The 18,668-nt window shown below is 44.6% G+C and overlaps 1 protein-coding gene across 6 annotated transcripts in view; it reads right to left on the bottom strand.

Annotated features, from left to right (window-relative positions):
- Positions 1–18,668, bottom strand: part of LOC118506685 (adenylyl cyclase 78C) — a 31,759-nt gene that overhangs the window by 5,231 nt on the left and 7,860 nt on the right. For all 6 annotated transcript variants that reach the window (XR_004905533.1, XM_036044155.1, XM_036044151.1 and 3 more), the window contains 4 exons: positions 4,469–4,893; positions 2,696–3,099; positions 2,228–2,554; positions 1,198–1,390 (listed from right to left, as the gene is read on the bottom strand). Coding sequence is in view for 5 of the 6 variants with exons in the window: in XM_036044155.1 (XP_035900048.1) it covers positions 1,198–1,390; positions 2,228–2,554; positions 2,696–3,099; positions 4,469–4,844 (1,300 nt within the window). In the remaining variant the exon portion in view is untranslated. The remainder of the gene's footprint in view (positions 1–1,197; positions 1,391–2,227; positions 2,555–2,695; positions 3,100–4,468; positions 4,894–18,668) is intronic.

Genomic DNA, 18,668 nt, shown 5'->3' with positions numbered 1-18,668 from the left:
GCCCATTAAAAACTTGACTCGCTTAATTATTGTGACCCGATCGTTAGTGAGCCCGAGTTTCTTTTTTCCCCCACCCGTTGTCGTTAAAGTTTTGTTCGAGGCGGCTGTTGTGACGGGTGCTATTATGGGCGAAAGTTTTCCGTGAAAAATCAACCCAGTATTGTCTGCTGCGTGCTGGGTAGCCGGACACTGCCGGAAGCGAACTATTCCCCCCGGTCCCGGGGAATAATTATGCAAATCGCGCGAACATCGTGGGCTAGTTAGTAAGTCAGCCAAATGGGTTTGGTATGCAGCAAACGAATAAGGAGCTCCCTCTCGGGATCGGTCACAGGCTAGCTGCAGTGCACGGAGAACGAACGGAGGAGTGGTTTTGCACTGCAAATTAAAATAAGGACGTGCAGAAGCGCGCTACAGAACGGGATGCGCTGTAAATGGTAACCAGCAAGATGGTTGAAATGTTCGAATGTTCTAGTGGGCTCTGGTGCTTCGATCGAGTAGAATTAAGAGTAAAAAAATTGGTCTTCGGTTCCACTTCACTAAATATAAAATGGTTTTATCTACCAAAAAACGAGCCTGGGGAATCCGTGACCGATGTTGAAGAGCGCCGAACTCATCCGGAACCGATGATATGCTTCAGACATGTAGGCATCACTTCAGAAACAAGTGACCCGAACGGGGATGGCCGCCATTGCCGGGAAACAAAGAGAAAGACAGCAGTCGCAACAACAACAACCACAACCAAGTCCGTACAGCCGTGTGCCCATTAATTAAATTACTATCGAAAACTCCTTCAACCAAAACCTCATCGAGGAAAGCTTCACTAATTTGATTTCCGATCACACAGCATCCATCTTTGTGGCGTGGAAGGTAGGCTCCGGCCAGGGTTCGAAATGGAAGTCAAACAAACATACACACTCGCATAAGGGGTAAAAAAGTGAGCCCATAAAAACGAAGTCAAAAATGATGCCGTCAGCCATATCTATCGCGCTCTTCGCTAGCCGGTGATGATATCCTTCAGATCGATTTATGTACCAAATCGTTTGCTTTTTGGTCTGTGCGGTGATTCATCGTGGCATGTTGGTTGGCGGGTTTGTGTACTCGAACTCGTTCCGGTAACGAAGGTAAATTGCTGCACTGCTCCATCAGCAGTTTTTGTAGTTGTTGTTGTTGTTCTGCCTCATCGTTGGCGCTACTTACTTGAGTCGAGCAATCGCTGCGTACGCTGATATTCCTTCTCCGATTCGCGCTTGTGCTCCATTGCCTTGTGCGTTTCGATGAAGGCTAACCGTTGGCCCCGGTCGGTCAGATATTTGGTGTACATGCCGGCAAAGTTGATGGCCAGGTAGAGCAACAGATTGGCAATCATCTGTCGAACGATGCAGCTCGGATCCTGGAAGAGTCGGGCGAAAAAAAAACAGGGAACGGGGAGATTGTTTGTGTGTTTACAGTGCTAGAGGCCTATTTGGAGCTAAGCCGGGGGTGATCGCATGACTGCACCCAGGGGATGGAAATTGTGGGGACGCTTTTTTGCGGTTGAAATTTAGAAACCTATCAGCACATTGTTAGTGAAGATAAGGATTGTTTAGAGTAGTGTGGAAATTCGATGCAAGAATATTGTGACATCATTGAAGCATTTAAAATAACACTCCCTTACGTAGGTCTGACAACCCAGCTTCGTAGAGATCTTTCGAGCTTGTAACGGCAAAAGAGAAGACGATTTAAGTACATTGGACTTCAGAATTGCTTCGGTCCTTCATCAGGACTTCCAATGACTGGCTCGCGAATAAGTAAGTATTATATAAGCAGCTAATATTATCTGATAGACTCCGCTACCGTATAGCTTTTCTAGTATCTAATATTGTTTATTTGATTTCACAAATCGACTTTGGAGGAAAAAATACCTCGTTTTGGATAGATAGGCTGTTAGGTGAAGCCAGGAATACGATGGTTTACTATGCTTATTTATACCACATAGTCGAATGCTCAGCTCTTGTCATAAGAGATAAGCTGTAATTCCAGGTTTTTCGTACCTGTTTAACTAGTTTAACTACGCTTTTACCCATTTTAAGCTCCACTAACAAGTGCTCGTGTTGATGAAATTAAGCAGGGAAGGAATGTAATTTTAGGCCCACTGGTCCTCTACTGCAATATTTCATGAAGCTGTGCGTCCTTGTGCGTTTATCATAGTCCACTCAACAAACCTTGCCCAGCAAAAAAACTTACATACCTTGTCGTGCAGAAACTTGTTCAGCGATGTCACCACCAAATGGCAGATGGCGGTCATCGAGCCGGCAATCATGCACCATTTCAGCGGCAGCGGCAGCATCGCGTACGGGACGAAGATAATGAACAGCACGTACCAGATCAAATATTCGCGCTCGGCAAAGCCCAACCCTTCGCCGAGAAATCCCTGCAGATTCAGCAGCAGCCAGGTGCAGACGGCCGCCCAGTGCAGATAGTTGTTGGCGAACAGGCGCCAGCTCCCCAGCACGCAGATCAGAAAGTTCGAGATGATACAGCACACGGACCAGGTCACCTCGTGCGGCTTGATTGTCTGCGGGCAGAGAGGGTCGTGTCACAGTCAGCAAGAATTGTGGGAAAGGACCAACCCAGTGAGTCAGCCGGTGAGTGGTATTGGTGGTGTTATCGTTATTTATTGAATCACTGATAACACGATAAAGCCCACGCCACCTACCATGCCACTGTTGAAGCCGATCCAGACCGAGGCCAGCACCACCTTCAGCACCAGGTCGACCACGTTCACCAGGATCAGGGACTTTTGGCGCTGGCGGTGCGAGTAGGTCAGATAGGAACGCTCGAGGGACGGTGCACGGAACGAGTTCGTCATGGACGGGCACAGGATGCCCTTAACCACGTTGCCGCGCTTGAACGCCGAGTACGTGTTGTTGGTGTGCGGTGGAATGTGGGCAGTGCTGCCGGGATTTGCTGTAGCCGACGCGGCGAGTTCTCCTCCGCCCGGTGGGGGCGGTGGTAATGGATCGCCACCCTTGCCCTCCTGGTAGTCGGGACTGCACTGCTGGATGGTGAAGGACGGTGACATTACCCCGTTTGACTGTGGTTTTTCGTCAGGTTTTTCAGCTGTTAGTTGGGAACGGGGGCCGTTGATGGGTGCAATATATTAGACATTACTGTTAATTTGATTGGACAGTATCGGTTGGGAGTGTGGATGTTTGATAAAGTGTGACCGATTAATCGATTGAAAACGCATTGGAAATTTTGTAGGACTATCCACAGGAATTGAAGTTAGGAGTAGTCAAACATTCATTCTAAACAAAGCTACTCCAAGCTACTTTGATTCAATTTCTTTGAAACACATTTGAAAATCTTAAAGCAATATCCGTTAAACGATGAGTTTTTAGACCATCTCCAAATATCTCCTACATCCGGAAATGAAATAAAAATACGCACGATTGGAACAACAAAACAACAAGCACCCAACCAAACTCATCGTTTTTTGTATTGCCTCGCCAATAGGGAAAGTAATTTGTCTTCGGGACAAGCTTTTCCTGCCATTCATGCCATGTAAGGCCCCAGCACGCGTTGTTGCGCTGCTTAATAGTCGCTGTGTCATCGGCACCATTTGTGTGCGTTCTTCTTCTACCGAACGGGCCTGCCGAGCCCGTGAGGCGTGAAAATGTCTGTCCCCTGCTAATACTATTCACGAACGCGAGGCCATCCTGTCGCCCGTCTAGCTCTCGAGCCGACCCTTTGCACCCAGGAGGCAAAGGCATCCGCAGGCTATTTTTAGCACTTCTTTGGTCAAGGCACTGACGTGAGTGATAGTGATGCGAAATGGCTACACCCAAACGGGCAAGGAAGAACGAGAACCAGCGAGAAAGAGAAAAGCACACAAAAAAAGAAGCACACAGTGGGATAAAGAACATCAATACGTTCCTGCGCTGGCACCTGAGGCACCCATTCATCGTCCTGGGCCTAGAAGCGCTGGCGTTTGTTACACATGGCTGCGGGAGAACAAATTATCGATTATTCAATTTGGCCCGTAGGTTGGCCACTTCGCGACCGATTGGCAGCCAGAGGCAGAGGCGGGTGGTTGACTTTCCTTCCCCAGCACTCCACTTCCACCAAGGATGGTCGAATCTTTCTTCTCCTCGCCAAAGGGACGAATTTTATTAATAGGCTATTCCGTTGGGCGATATGTTGTGTGTTTTTTCTCTGTTGAGTTCGTTGGATGTTATGGAGACAAAGACGTGCGTGTTCAGGAGCTTACCGAAGCGAAAATGATCCTATCGAGTCCTGTGTGTGTGTGTTGGTTTGTAAGAAATTTGCATCCCTGCTGTGTGTGCGGGGTGCGAGACATGAATGGACTTGTGGACAGTATCATGCAGAGTGAATAGCTTTTGTTCAGGGTGAAAGATGGTGTGTTCTTAAGGAAGTATTTTGTACGGTGAAATAATCTTGCCCCAATAACCTTTATTCTAATACTCACTTCTTTCCATTACATTACCACCAGGGTTATTGGTGTGGCTTGCATCTAGCTTAAGTAGATCTCCGTTAACTTCCACTTCACATCCCGCCAGAGAGAGTGTCCGCAGCAGATCGCCTCTTTCGCCCGTGGTGGTGGTTGCAGTTGCAGTTGGTCGTGATGATCGGTCGTGGGTATCCTCGTCATCCGGAGCATGGGCACCATCGCCGGGGACTCGCGGTATTTTAGCAATGTCACAAATCACACCACCATTCTCAACCAGTTCCTGCTCTAGGTCAATCGTCGAAGCAGGATTTATAATGCCACCTTGATGGCTTTCCTGATCCAACACTCCGGCCGCAATGTTCCGCGCAGCATCCGGCGAAACGAGCAGTTCCATCGCTATCAATTAGAGCGTCGCTGCCCGTCGAAGTAGGTTATTTAAGCAACTGTGGAAAATGAAAGCAACGATAAAAAGAATAAGTACAAGGACCTTACTTAAAGTTCGAATCAAACAAACAAAAATGCAAAGAAAAGAGAAACAATTTGATTCAAGATTCAAATCTCGAGAGAAACGTGATATTCTACGCAACGTTTGTTGCGAGGACGCTGTGAAGAGCGTTGTTGAGCTGCGTCGTCAAAAAAACTCCTCCAGACAAAAACGCACGAAAAACCGCTCGGTCGGCAGACGGGAATGTTTCACAATAGGAACCGAAAATCAATACACATCAATAGTGAGTGTATGAGAAAAGGCACTTGAACTGAACTGTCTCGCAGCTATAATGACGATGAAATTTGAATCAGATCAGTGTTTTGGGGTGGGTTTGATAAATGTTTGGCGTTTGCTGAAAGAGGCCAGAGTTCTTCGAGTTGTGGTCCCAATGGTTGGCATGTTTTTTTAATGATGAATAGTGAATTATTTGGCTAGGGACTAATGGTAGGATGGTTTTGGGGCGTTTGGAGTAACATAAACAACAAACGAAGTGATATAATGATTTGCTATAAAATAAGGAGACTTCTGCTATAAAGCATCCTTGTGATGGAATCAATGTGTAATAAGTCAAAGGATGAATTTAAACCATAAATCATTTAGAAATTTCTTTTAAGTATTGTTCAGGAGAATAAGAGAATAAAATGTGTTGCTATAAAGTAAAGCTATTGCTATAAAGCATGGATCTAAAATTGAATAAGCAGACCAGCGAACAAAAATCGCAAGTCATTGGACGGCTGAGTTTTCCCCATTTTTCATTCGTTTTTGGTTGGATATAGATGAAAAAACAAGTTTCAGAATTTATACCCCCCAAACATAGTTCCACATTCCCTTAACCGTTTTTGTTGTATTCTGTGGTCATCGTATTCTTGCGGTTCGGTATCCCATTTGTTCGTCCCTTGCACTGCTCCAAATTCTAATTATTCTTTCAACGTTATTTATAGCAGATGTTTTCTTTGACATTTCCACCCTACTACGTGCAGACAGGTACGCCGGTGCCGGTGCTCCAGAGCTCCCGACAGGTGAGTGAAGGATTTAATCCACTTCCCGGTAGGTATCCGGCTTCGGTTTACCACCTATACGGCCAGGACGATTGAGTAAATTACACGATGTACGATGTGACGACGTAAGTAGCAAAAAGCTTGTTCACCCACCGGGGCTGGCTTGGCACGCGAACGCTGACTGTTGAATGGACCACCCATCCGAACACCTTACACACAGACCATGCCAAACCATTAGCTTTTGTTGCGGCGCGGATCGTCGTCGCTTAAAGAAGCAGCAAACACCGAGAGTGCTCCAGAGAGAGAGAGAGTTTAGGTACGTCAATCCGCTTATGGGAAAACAGAGCCACATAATAAACCATCAACAAGCTATTCTTGCGCACGTTCTGTTCTAGCAAACTCGTTTAAAATTGTATTGACACAGCGTAGCGGGAAACCGTATTTACCGACCATATAACGATTTACCAAAAATGGAAGATTGTTGAACGTGGTACGCCGGTAAGAATTGTGCTGAACCGACACAAAAAGCTTTCCTGACGAATTTTTGATTTTCCGTACAATTTTTCCTTCCCAATGGGACCAACCAAGCTGGCAGGCTTGCCCGAGGATGCGTTTCCGTATCTTCAACTTCGACGATGCAACTGATCCTTTTTATTGTAAAGGAAAACGGCAACTTTCAACGGGGTTTTTTTTCTTCAGAAATTTGATGTTCCACAAATTTTAGGTGGAAAAAGAATCGTCCCATATCGCTTTACCAACAGCACTATAAATCCTTACCATCAAAGGACAGTGTGGAAATGGATGCAGGTCCGCTTTTTTGCTCCATCTTCCGCCACCATTCAATCGACCAGCTCCTTTCGGTTCCATTTTCGACGCACTTTTCTTTTTAAGCCCCGTAAACAAAATCAAGCATCCAGCACAAAGCAAACGAAACAACAACAGCAAAAATCGTTGAACCTTTTCAAATCTGGTCATCCCGGTTCGTCTCTTCCTTCACGCGCGCGCGAATAAACCGTGTGAACTGGATGAGCTATTCCGCTGGAACGGGCAGGCAATGGCCCGTAAAGACTTTGATCGAATAAGCAAACCCCCTTTGCAAAGGGGCTGCCCGAATCCAATCGCGTGAAAGTCCTAAAACACGAAAATAAATATAAAACGGTGGACCAGTGCTGCTATTCCCAGGGATGAGAGCATTGCCATTTGTGCGGGGTTTCGTAACAAGGGTTTCGTATACATTTCTTCTGCCGTCCCGATGCTTTGTGGTGGCTCAACTCATTCATTTTCACTTTCACTGGTGAAATGGTGGTGCGGTGTTGGGGTTGTCTTTTGCTGGGCGCGATTTTATACGAGCATCAATTTTCCCGTCAATTCTGGGGCGACATTTTTCTGCAAATCATTTCAGCCAGCATCTCATTTTTCTCCCGCGCATCAACTGTTGGTCGCGCATGTAATGGATTGCTGTGCCGGTCCTTACCACGAGTACACAGGTAAGGCGATCCATAACAGGCCCGATGTAAAGTGTTTGCTTCGCGGGCGCTCCCCTCGATGATGAGAGCTTTTGGTAGTGAACTAAATCCGTATAATAAATGAGCATTTTATTGATTGCTGGACGGGACCCATCCAATTGTTTCCAACAGTTCCCAACGCATGCAATTCATTCGGTGCGCAGTGGGCCATTTTGTCTCCTCGGTTTTTGTTTAGTTTTTCAACCCTTGCCGTCGGCCGATCGGGTCCACCAGGGGACCCATTTTTTATCATCATCGTCTGCCGGCGCGGTACGTTCGGTACGCCCAGGGAAAAAGTTTTTGGCAAATGCAGCATTGACGTGGTTTCATTTTCCGGCTCCGGCTTAAGCACTTTAGCGCGGAACGCAAAACGCCGGGGTCGGGCTCTTGTGCAAAACACACCAAACTACATAAGCCTCTAACGTATAACAATGCCAGCTAGCAGGGCAGCAGTAATAAAGTGTCCATAAAATGGGATGAAAAATGTGATACCAAGAATCACGCACATGTCACAGTGTAGAATAGACGCCATTGGCGTCGAAAAGAAATACACACGCATTGGACATCCCGTTGATCCTTTTGGAACGGTTCCATGTGTATGTGGGTTAGAGAGAGTCATCATAGACGCTGGCACAATAATCCATTCGGGTTCGGGACAATAATGGGCTGGCTAACGTTGTTTGGGGCTAAACCCTGCGTTTGTGCCCAATGTTAAGTCGCAACGGAAATCCATGGAAGGGATGCTGCTTAACTGCAAGCTTGAGATAGATGGGGCTCTATTTTCGCTCCACTACATGCTGAACAGCGGGGTAGTGTAATGATTTTAATGATGGTACAAGAGCTACGCTCAGCGAGAGCGATAAATTCGTTGCACATGAAGTGGTAATGAGTCCGAGCGATTATAGGAAGTAGAACAAGGTTTCGTGTGGAGTAAGCTGGAATTATATTAAAAATGTATAAATTATGTTTCAATCCTCTCTCTCTCTCTCTCTCTCTCTCCCTCTCTGCTTTTTCTTGGCCTAGCGACCTCTTAAGGTCATGCCTGCCATTTCTGGCTTACTAGTCTCAATGATGCCTCGTGGTTGGATAGTCGGTCCGGATGGGCTAGGTCGTTCGCTGTAGCTTCTATTAGTTTAGAAAAAATCGGCTAAAACTGTACTGCAAAACCGCCCCATAATCTATAAGGCAACATTTTCTGTAGCTCAGAGGTAATAGACGACCAAAAACTAGCTTCCTCTTCGCTTCAGCTACACAAGCATTATAGTTAAAGCTCTTGTCAACTTGCTAAGCTCTCTATGGTGTCCAACGAATCATTCCACTCTCGGATCCAACGGAACATTTTAGAGAGCAGTCTCTCTAACACTCGAGTTTGGCAATAGGGATGAAAGTTAATCCCTTCTCTAATCTACGCCAAACTCAACGTTTGTCCTGGTTGTAAACATTTTGATCTAGCTTCACTGTATTTATACTGCTTCTTCCTTGGCACTACAACCTCTAGAGGTCTCGGCCTGCCATTTCTTGCTTTCTGTGACTTGATTTTACCCGTAGCAAAGTAGCCAACCCTGCGTCTGGATTGGATTAGAACCACGGTCCTGCCGTGTGAAGACCGGCGCCGTTATCGCCTCGATCAACGGACCGCCCCACAGCTGTTTTTAAATAATTTCTTAGCTTTCTCATTTTCTTTCAAAATTAACCATCAAGAAATCTTGTAATCAGCAAACATGGAACTTAATTAAATCTTTACCTTAACCCCTCTAACGCTAACCGGGAACCAGCTGGCACAACGATTTGCAGTGGAAGAAGAACAAAAAAAGCCACGCCATAATTTCCATTTCCATTTGCTCTGTACCGCAACGATAATTGGAAAGTGGCAAAAAGCGGTTAAGATTTTCCCTTTTCTTTTTTAACGGAAACGTGCTCTAACTCCTTTTTTGCTTCATTCGTTCCCATGAATTCTTTATTAGTTGTTCTTGCTAAAAAATGTATAAACTCAGCGATTTAATGCTTTCTCAAATAGAATCCCCATGAAGCCATAACACATCAGCTAGTTATCAACTTGAACTTGAAGAAACGCCGCACGAGCATTGATTTACACAATCATCATTGATGTGCCGACCACCCTTTAGCCCTACAGGAGGATAAGGGTTCGATTGCCGTAGCCATTCAAATGAAGTCACATTATCCGATTGCAGCCCATAGATTGCAGCTGTTTGCTTGTGGCATGCAGCAGAACTATGGTTTTGTAGCCGTGGTCAATCGTGCCAACAATCGTGTGCAGGTTGTAATGATAGGATGATAATTATTTAATGAAATCTATCTGTTCCAGGACGTATCGCTGTATGCAATTGACCATTATGCACTGCAGTTTTCGACAGTTGACCGTTACGTTCGATTCCGTTCGCTCGATCAAGCATAAACCTTCCAGTGACTTTGTTTGCTAGCCGCGAATTGTTGCGGATCGTTAAACGGGCATACTAAATTAGCAATTAGCAGAGCCCAATGTCACTCTAAATTTGGTGTTTCGGTTAACAGGAATCCAATATGTTGTAAGAACGTAAAGAGCAGCTCGGTTCGGTTTTTTTTGGATGAAAACCATAGAGTACCCATTAAGCACGGACTTTAATAGCTATAATTAAAGTGAGTAGTTGTCACGGGAACTAAGGTGTACCATCGCACTAAACTGTGATACTAAGGGAGTAATTTCTTCCGCTTGTTTCTGTTTGCGGTACCAACTAGCTCGCTGCACCTTGGCGCGTTTATGGTGCTGGTCGTAAAAATCTACCGGCCGCTTTCTCGATTTCAGCCGATAACGGCAAACCCTGGAGTCCGAGCGCAACTATGTGTCTGTGGCAGGGAGCAACAACAACCCCGGAACGCGTCGCGCCTGTCCACGGCAAACATGTCGGGATCAACATCAGGTTGACGGGTTGAAGGTAACCGGCGTCAACGGAACTAATGAACGTACAGGAGAATGAACACCGGAGCTTGCCATCCGTCCATCCCGTTTGGCGTGGCATTGGAGGACGCGATCATAAAATTTAATTAGAGTAAAATGGCTGTCAGTAGCGTCCGATGACATCAGTCGGCGCCCTATCTGCAGGCATAATTATTGACCGCATTCCCTGCGGTAACCTGGATGCTCACGGGCGCCTATCATGTTTCCTCCGTTTGCTACACATCCTTTGAGGTAATTTATCACACTCTAGCAAGCAACCGTTGCCCTGCGTTCCGGCCTGAACCGACCGCACACGTCACATGCACATGGAAGCTAGTAGCAGCGGTTTTGTTGGAAGCGATTCCGAGACTGGGCCATGCAGGGCAAGTGAAGATTAAGTGTGTCTACTGTTTCCTCTCGGTGGCAGTGGTTCAAATCTAGTGTGATAGTTATTGGGATTTATCTGCGCTCCGGTGACAGATTTGTAAGGTGCATACCAAGTAAATGCTACTCTACGACATGTGGAAAAATGGAGGAGAAAGTTTTTTTAATAATTAGCACGGCCTGATCTTCTCTTAGTGATCATCAACTTCCAGAAAGTCTCCGTTTTCCCACCACACAAAGCCATGTCTGCCTGTGAAAATCTTGTGAATCAAAATGAATTTCCGGCTTACTAACTAATCAAACTGAGATAAGATTGGCGCACGAACGTCGCAGGAAAAACGCTGAAGGCTGCAGCTATCACCGATCGATTAGATAAACAACATCGAACCATCAATTAGTCAGACAGTGTTCACGAACTAAAAAAAATGAGGGCAGGAGCGCGCCTGTAGCCACAGTGCCTTGCTGAACCGTTTAGTATGAATATTACAAGGCCTGTGCTCACATTGTTAGACAAATTGTGAATCATTTCAATCAAATCCCTTATTTGAATCTCCTTTAAAGAAAGCAACCACCACGGCTCTAGCAAAAGTTCCTCCAAACCTTACCAACAGACGTCGGGCTTTTTACAGCAATCCATTAAAATACACCACAGGGCCAACGAATCGAAAAAGGTTGGCCTATCGGGAAAAAAACGATCGATACCGCGCACCCGAGATAGCGGGCTCAGTCAGGGTCGATAAGCCTGGCAGGATGTAGCAAATTAGCGGAAGGTTTTTTTGCAGGAAAGGATGGGCAACACAAGAAGAAGAGCAAAACAACCACCGCTAGATAACGCTTCGGAAAGCCACTAGAGAACGTGAATCTGCTTGCTCCGCTGGGGAAGGGCGGGAAAAGGCCACACGATAAGGTGTACACGGGATGGACGCAAGTTTTTCCACAGTCCCCTCTTTTGCACCACCCCACGCCGAAAGGTAGCGACAGGAGGCCCTCAACGCTTGCCGTGGTTACAAAAAAAAAAAAAAAAACGCTGGCCGAAGCTCGCGGTGCATCGATCGACGACCGTCAGCGGAAAGTGTCAGGCAGCGACCGACGTTAGATAAATTATTTTCAACAAGATAAGGCAAACGATAAATCCTCCTTTCACGCCAATCGATTCCTCGTTTGGCTCGTTCACTTAACACGAGCTGGTGTAGGCCACGTAAATCTTGCTGCAATGGCGTGCGCGCGTGAATTTTATTGTTAATCGGAAAATCTGCCGGAATCAAAAATGGTTGATTGATATTACTTCGGGCATTTGTGTGTGCAAGTTGAAACACGATGCGGTTTGACCTCAAATTAAATGTAAATGTTTAGAGCCTGGATGGCGAAGGGAGCGAATTAGTTGTCCACAATGACCCGGGGTTTCACCGGAAATGTGATGCATTAGTTTGGCGAAAGTATATCAGATTTCAAGAAACGTGAGGCAATTAATTATAATCACAAAGGCTGTTTAGGGCATTGACTGATGTTAATTAAATGAAACATGCTGATCATATTGCTCTTACGCAAATGATGGTTCATTTGGATTAATTAATATTCAACGTATAACCACTTTTATTGAAATTTTGAATAATATGTTTTAGAAATGTTTTATATTAAATAAGTAAACCATTATCTTCAGCTAAGAGCATTTTACAAAGCACCTGGCGCCTCCATCGCATCTCAACTCTCCTTGTAGCAAGCACAGAATGCTTTTACTTAGCAAAAATAACCGATAAATTATACAATTTTTTTCAAAAATTAATAGTCTAAAGTAAAAAAAATTTCAAGGCTCAGATCAAGTCAACAGCTGTTCACTTCACAATTATCTAAAAATGCATCAGCATATCTCAAGCGTGATAGCAAAAAATCCACCGGTCTTGTAATGTTACATTTAGAGAAAGCTTTCGATGAGCTATGGCATGTTAATAGCACCCTCCTGATTCAATCCCTTTTTTCAAAATGAAGCTGTTTTTTTATTCATAAAGAACGGTCTGGCCGTATTGCTTAATTGAAGTTGTTATGCACAACTAAATTCCCCAATTCCTACGTCATTTCATCCAGTGACTGGTTTGCCTCTTTCATTGCTAAGTACTATCACTAATCATGTTTAAATCGTTCGTTGAGAAGTATTGCTTTGAGCACAATTTTGTCAAGAGCTACACTTATAAAATCGTTCAACGCAAATCTGAAGCTTTATACTTTTCCCGGGTCACAACTGCAAATAAGCTTCCTGGTCACAGGCTTAAATTGGATATATTAGAGTATAAAAAGCTAACTTACAAAAAATACTTATATGAAAACCTTATAAGCAGGTCAAAAGTTATTTCATTTTTATAGTTTATAGTTAAATAAACAGTAATTCCAAGCTAAGCCTAAATTTAAAACAAATTATTACCATCCACTACAGAAATCGGACCAGCAATGGTATGGTCACGTGCGAACAAGTCTGTTATATTGTGTCGAGATCATTTGATCGGAGCCAACAATAATGTTAGTAGAACTGAATAAACGAATTACTACTACTATTTCTACAAAAAAAAAAAAACTCAAAAAAAAATCCATTTGAAATGTAAATAGTCATTTCCCACACAGCACACATCACTCAAGTTGATGAAACATCCTGTGTAAAAGGACTTTCTCTCTCATGTATTTTTCCTTTAGATTTTTAACATAAATGTGAATGTAACGAACCAGGGAAAAGCCCTCTATTTCGGTGAAAATGACCTGACCTGTTCAAATGCAGACGTGTCAAAGTGTGCAAGCCTACGTTGAGCTGAAGTCAAACATCCCATCTCATGTCAACAGCATTCGAACGCACATCAATCAAACTATTCCACAGCGAGCGAATGTAGTTGAGCGCTTAGAAGTGCATACCGAACTGATCTCTTTTGCTAGTTTCGATTGAGGGGGTTTTCATAATAAAATGTAAAGCAAAGAACCAATGTTTCAGAAAAGAAGTGTATTATTTGTTCAGAAGTGATTATTTAGAGCGATCAACAAGGACTTCAAGTGAGTAATTATGCATGGCGCACTCGCTAATGAAGTGCAATCAATCTCAACGCTCAAAACATCATTTCTTATGCAGGAGGTGAACCGTTGTTGGCCTTAAAACGATAACACACATCAGCCAAATTGCAACAAACGGCGTCGATTATATTAAAGCACACTTGCTCTAATTTGTCAGCAGAGATAGCAGCAAATAGAATTTCCTACCTTTCAACGACTCCTTCCTATCAAGCTCTAACCTATCTATTTCGTTCTCATCGCATTACACGGGCATGATAAAATGTTTATCCACTCATCGACGACATTCTTGCTCCATTGTGCTTGATTTCTTTTGCCCAACTGTACAACTGATATCCGCCGCCAAAGCTCTCGTCGCTATCAGGTTCACCGAAACAAACTTACTAAAACTGTATTAAATTATGCTTCATCTGTATGCATTGTTCGTCGTCGTCGTCGTGCTAGTCGAAAACGTTCCCGTGTAGGAATGCCATTTGTTATCGTTCGCAAACGCACTGTGTTCGTCGCTGTCCGTGTTGTGTGAAGTGAACAAAGCTGTCAATAGGGAAAAAGTTGGAATGTGAAAAAGTGAAATGAATTTTGCTCCGTACAGTATCTCGGATTGTTACAGCATCACGCTTTTACGACCCGCTAGTGTGCGAGGCGAACAAACAATCTATGGCGTGTAGAGAATACGTATTCAATACAACTCGCGGGGCAAACACGGCGGCAGAGATGACTGCTGCTGGATCGTCGTCGATCACGTCGCAAACCATTTTCTCTACCGTCGTCTGGTGTCTAGACACGGCGCTAACGTTTCTTTCACTTTCTACGCACAACATGGCCATCAAGATGGTGCCAGCTGTGTGGAAGGAATAATGGCTCGTGAGAAAGGAGCGCAACGTAATATGATTTCCTTTACTTTTGAGTGTTGAATTGAATGGAAACTTTCTTGCAAATGAAAAAGAGCTGATAGAAAATTCAAAATTGGACTGGATTTTAATAATTTGCCATAATTATTAAAAAGCTGAGCAACAATTATTGTACTTAAATTCATTTAAACACAATGTTAAGGCTTCTTACCATGCCAAAAGCAGAACGAAAATTTCTGAGGCCGTCTCTATAGGTATACGATTTCAGTGTGCATTTTCCTGTTTTCGCCGCACCGTTTCGTGGAGCTTCCGGATGTATAGTATTTCCTCCGGCGTACGATTCCCAACAATAAACATTAACTTCTCACATTCTCTCTCCCACAACACTGGCCACTCGGCCCAAAGAAACAGTGTAGCAGGAGCAAGCTTAAGCTTTCAATGCAACACGAGATCAACACACACCGGCTTGACCGTCGCTTCTCAACTCATCTTCACACTGGCCCACACTGGCCCACACACACTAAGGGCCGGGTGGGGTAAGACCTTATTGTCTTATCTGCAGCGAGTGGTCTGTCGGTCGGCAAATGTGTGTCGTAATTTATGATGCGAAAGGATCAAATAGAATTATGGCTACGTCTGTAGCACACGCAACACCCGGCAGCTGGGATTGAGAAGCATTCCCACACGACACTGACACTTTATGTCTTACTTACTGCGGTAATGCGCGACCGTGGAACAGAGTAGAGAGCGAAACAGGAAAAGAAACCTTTCGTGTGAACCTTGGGGCGGCTATCGTTAGTTAGCACATGTTAACCAACTTTAAGCAACGGTAAACAACATTAGTCGCTTAATCAGTCAAACAAATTAGTGCAGTACATGGAATGTAGACAGACAGTCATCGCCAAATAAAGCCTCCCCGTTTTTATGGAGAATTTGCACCACAAGCGTTGCTGTGTTTGCTCATTAGAACCATGCGACATTGCCATTTGTTTGTTCCGCAGTTCGATTCCGATGGGTGGCTATCGTGTTTGTTGCTCTATTTCCGTGATGGCACGTGACGCGGAATAGTAAGTTAAAGCTCGGTTTTATAGCAAATTATAGCATCTCAGAAATGCTTTAAAAGCAACACAGACGACTGCTTCAGGGACATCCTGCCAGAAACAACCGAACAGGAAACAATATCTTCCCTTTTACAGCCCACGATGAGCTAGCGAAACAGTTAGCGTGTCGGGTGATTTATTATCCCCCGCCCGTGAAGACAACGAACTGAACCGACCCATTCACGTCATCACTATTGGCTGGCCAATTTATTTCTATCTCATACAAGAAATTCAAACTCTTGTTTATGTACTTACAATTTTTATCTACTGCAGTGGACCTTAATTTATTTATTTATTTACTTCAACTTTTTCCAACAGCATCACCGTGCAAAGCGTGCTCGTGCAAATTGGCAACCGATCAAAAAACCTCTCCTTGCGGCTTTCGGTTTTAATTTAAAGCGAAACTTTATCGGTAGCTATAAAGTCCAGCCGCGGCTGTTGTTTGACGCAAAGGTAGTAAATTCAAAAAGATCGCCGCAGGAAATAGTGTTTTTGGCACTGCTGATCGTGAAGCTTGTTAACCTAGGTAGTAGAGGCAAAATGGCGTGCAAATCTTTAGCCCTCTTCAGCGAATCTGGTAGAACCAAAAAACCGGTCGTCTACCACCTGCAATAAATCAAAGTGGCCAGCAGGGACTCGTCGCGTTTGAAACGTAAATGTCAATAGGTTTTGTGTTCCGTGTCCTTTCTCGAACCAAAAAAAAGGGGGGGGGGGGAAAGCAACACCACTTGACCTATACCTCCCTGGCTAGTTAGCCAGCCAGCTAGTCAGTCAGAATTGAAGGGAAAAATAGAATTAATGAAGGACTTCCGTGCGCGAGTCTAGTCCCGGCACAAATCGCAACCTGTTGCCAAGAGCGGCGGTCCACGGCCTGTGCGCCAGAGCGATGTAAAACCCCGAAGGTTGATTGATCTTTCCGTCACTTTGTTCCCGGCGATGGGTTACAGGCCTTAAGGCCGTACCCGGGCATGTGGCCGGTCATCCCTCCCCCCCAAAAACCCCTCGCATCGGACCAGACCCCGCCGATGGAAGTGCATTTGACGTTTATTTATAGGAACATCGCCACGCAAAACTCAACGCCGCGCGCCATCCCGTTGGGCCAAGACCCCCCCAGTTCCCGAAACAGATCGCTTCCAATTTCCCTTGCTTTCATACGCACACTCGGTGGGGCTTTGGCATTATTACGTTTTCCTCGTCATAATTGTTTTATTTACATGGTAACGGTCTCCGGTTGGTTCGCGAAGGGAACTCGCGCTCCAGCGATGCGAGCCGCTCGCCGGAAACGTGTATTTATAATTACACTTTGCTTCATTTGTTAGGCTTTTGTTTTGCATGCTTGACGTTAAACGGTCGGTTGGTGGGACGGAAGGATGCTCGAACGCAGAAGGACCGGTTTCGAACGAAGGGCTCGAGCTTAATGAGCATTTTCCAATCGTCGGATATATCGGGGCACGCAGTAAGAAGTGGATCAGAATTTAATTGAAAGTAATACGTCTCATGTGTGTGTGTGTGTGTGTGTGAGTGAGAGGTGGAAGTGTTTTTCATATTACACTTTAAACGCTTGTTTCAAAAGTTTCACAAATTGACCTCCTGAAAGTTGTTCGTTCACCTTCCCACCCACAGTATTGTCAACGGACTTCAGGCGAAAGGATTAAACAAGTTGTAAATTGTTGACTTAAAACAGCATCTGCAGTCATAAAATCATTTTAATGGAAACGCTTTTTATCATTGTTTGCACACACACACACGCGCGCGACACAAAAACAGAACAAGCAAAGGGAGGGACTAGGGCACGTTGCCGCGAGAAAATTGAAAAACAAAATCGCCGAGCTGGAAAACTCCCAGTGCGGTGCGGCACCATCGAAGGGATGGAGGTGAGTTTTTGGCAGCTGGGAAGTACCGGAACGGTTTACAATGCAGTGCTGCTACGGAGAGAGCAGTTTGTCTGTAGTAGTGGTTGAGCTGAGACGGGCATAATCAAACATAATCAGGCACAGTGTGTGTGTACAGGTTGTGTACATTGATTTGTACGATGTTGTACGAAAATTAAATTGGGTAGTATTTAGCTGAAGAGAGACACAAGCCAACACATCTAAAGAAGAATTGTGTGTTCTTTAGGTATTTTTTTTCGCAGGAAATGTATGCCATTCGTGTTTCCTGGTGGATTTTCCCTTAACCTTAAACTTAAGCCTTTTATAAATTTTATCCTGAAAACACGCAGTTTATAAGGCAAAATAATCATCTCTTAGGCGGCCCGGATGTGACAGCGGTGCTAGCTCTTCATACGACAGGACGTAGGCTCAAATCCCATTTTGGCCGTTCAACCATAGTGAAAACTGACTATTCAACTTTGAGGTATCATTAAGTCTGCCAGAAATGGTAGGCATGGCTTTAAGAGCTCGTTGAGCCAAGAAAGAAGAAGAATCAACTCTTAAGGCAGACGTAAATAGCATACAAGGTGTTTCCTATATCTAAGAAGATTTTTTTCAACATTGCTACAACTTTTTAGGCTATCCTATGGCAGAGAGCTTAACCTTAACCATGGCTTTCCCTTAAAAAATTGTCTTGATTTTGATATTATTTATCTAGCTCCGACGATCAGTTGCTACTCCGTCTTGGCTGAAGAAAATATAAGATCCACAATACTGCTTTGTATGAGGAACCTTACAATAGGAGCTTTATATGAGGCCTCGTGGAGGGAGGCCTCTTCAAAGGAGCCTGTTTTATTTCCCGATTAGCTGGTTCCATCTGGTATGAGTTTCCAACATTCCACAGATGGCCTCCCAAGGGCTGGATCATCCACAGCCAGACCATGATGTCTAGGATATTCTTCATTATTTGTACGGATAGACTCTAGGATTTGGACTCAAGCTTCATAATGATAAAGACTCAGACTTTAGACTTCCTTGCCAG

Source organism: Anopheles stephensi, chromosome 2 (genome assembly GCF_013141755.1).
Source record: "Anopheles stephensi strain Indian chromosome 2, UCI_ANSTEP_V1.0, whole genome shotgun sequence".
In the NCBI taxonomy this organism is placed as follows: domain Eukaryota; kingdom Metazoa; phylum Arthropoda; class Insecta; order Diptera; family Culicidae; genus Anopheles; species Anopheles stephensi.
Note: the sequence above shows the minus strand (reverse complement) of the source record. Positions and strands in the feature narration are given on the sequence as shown.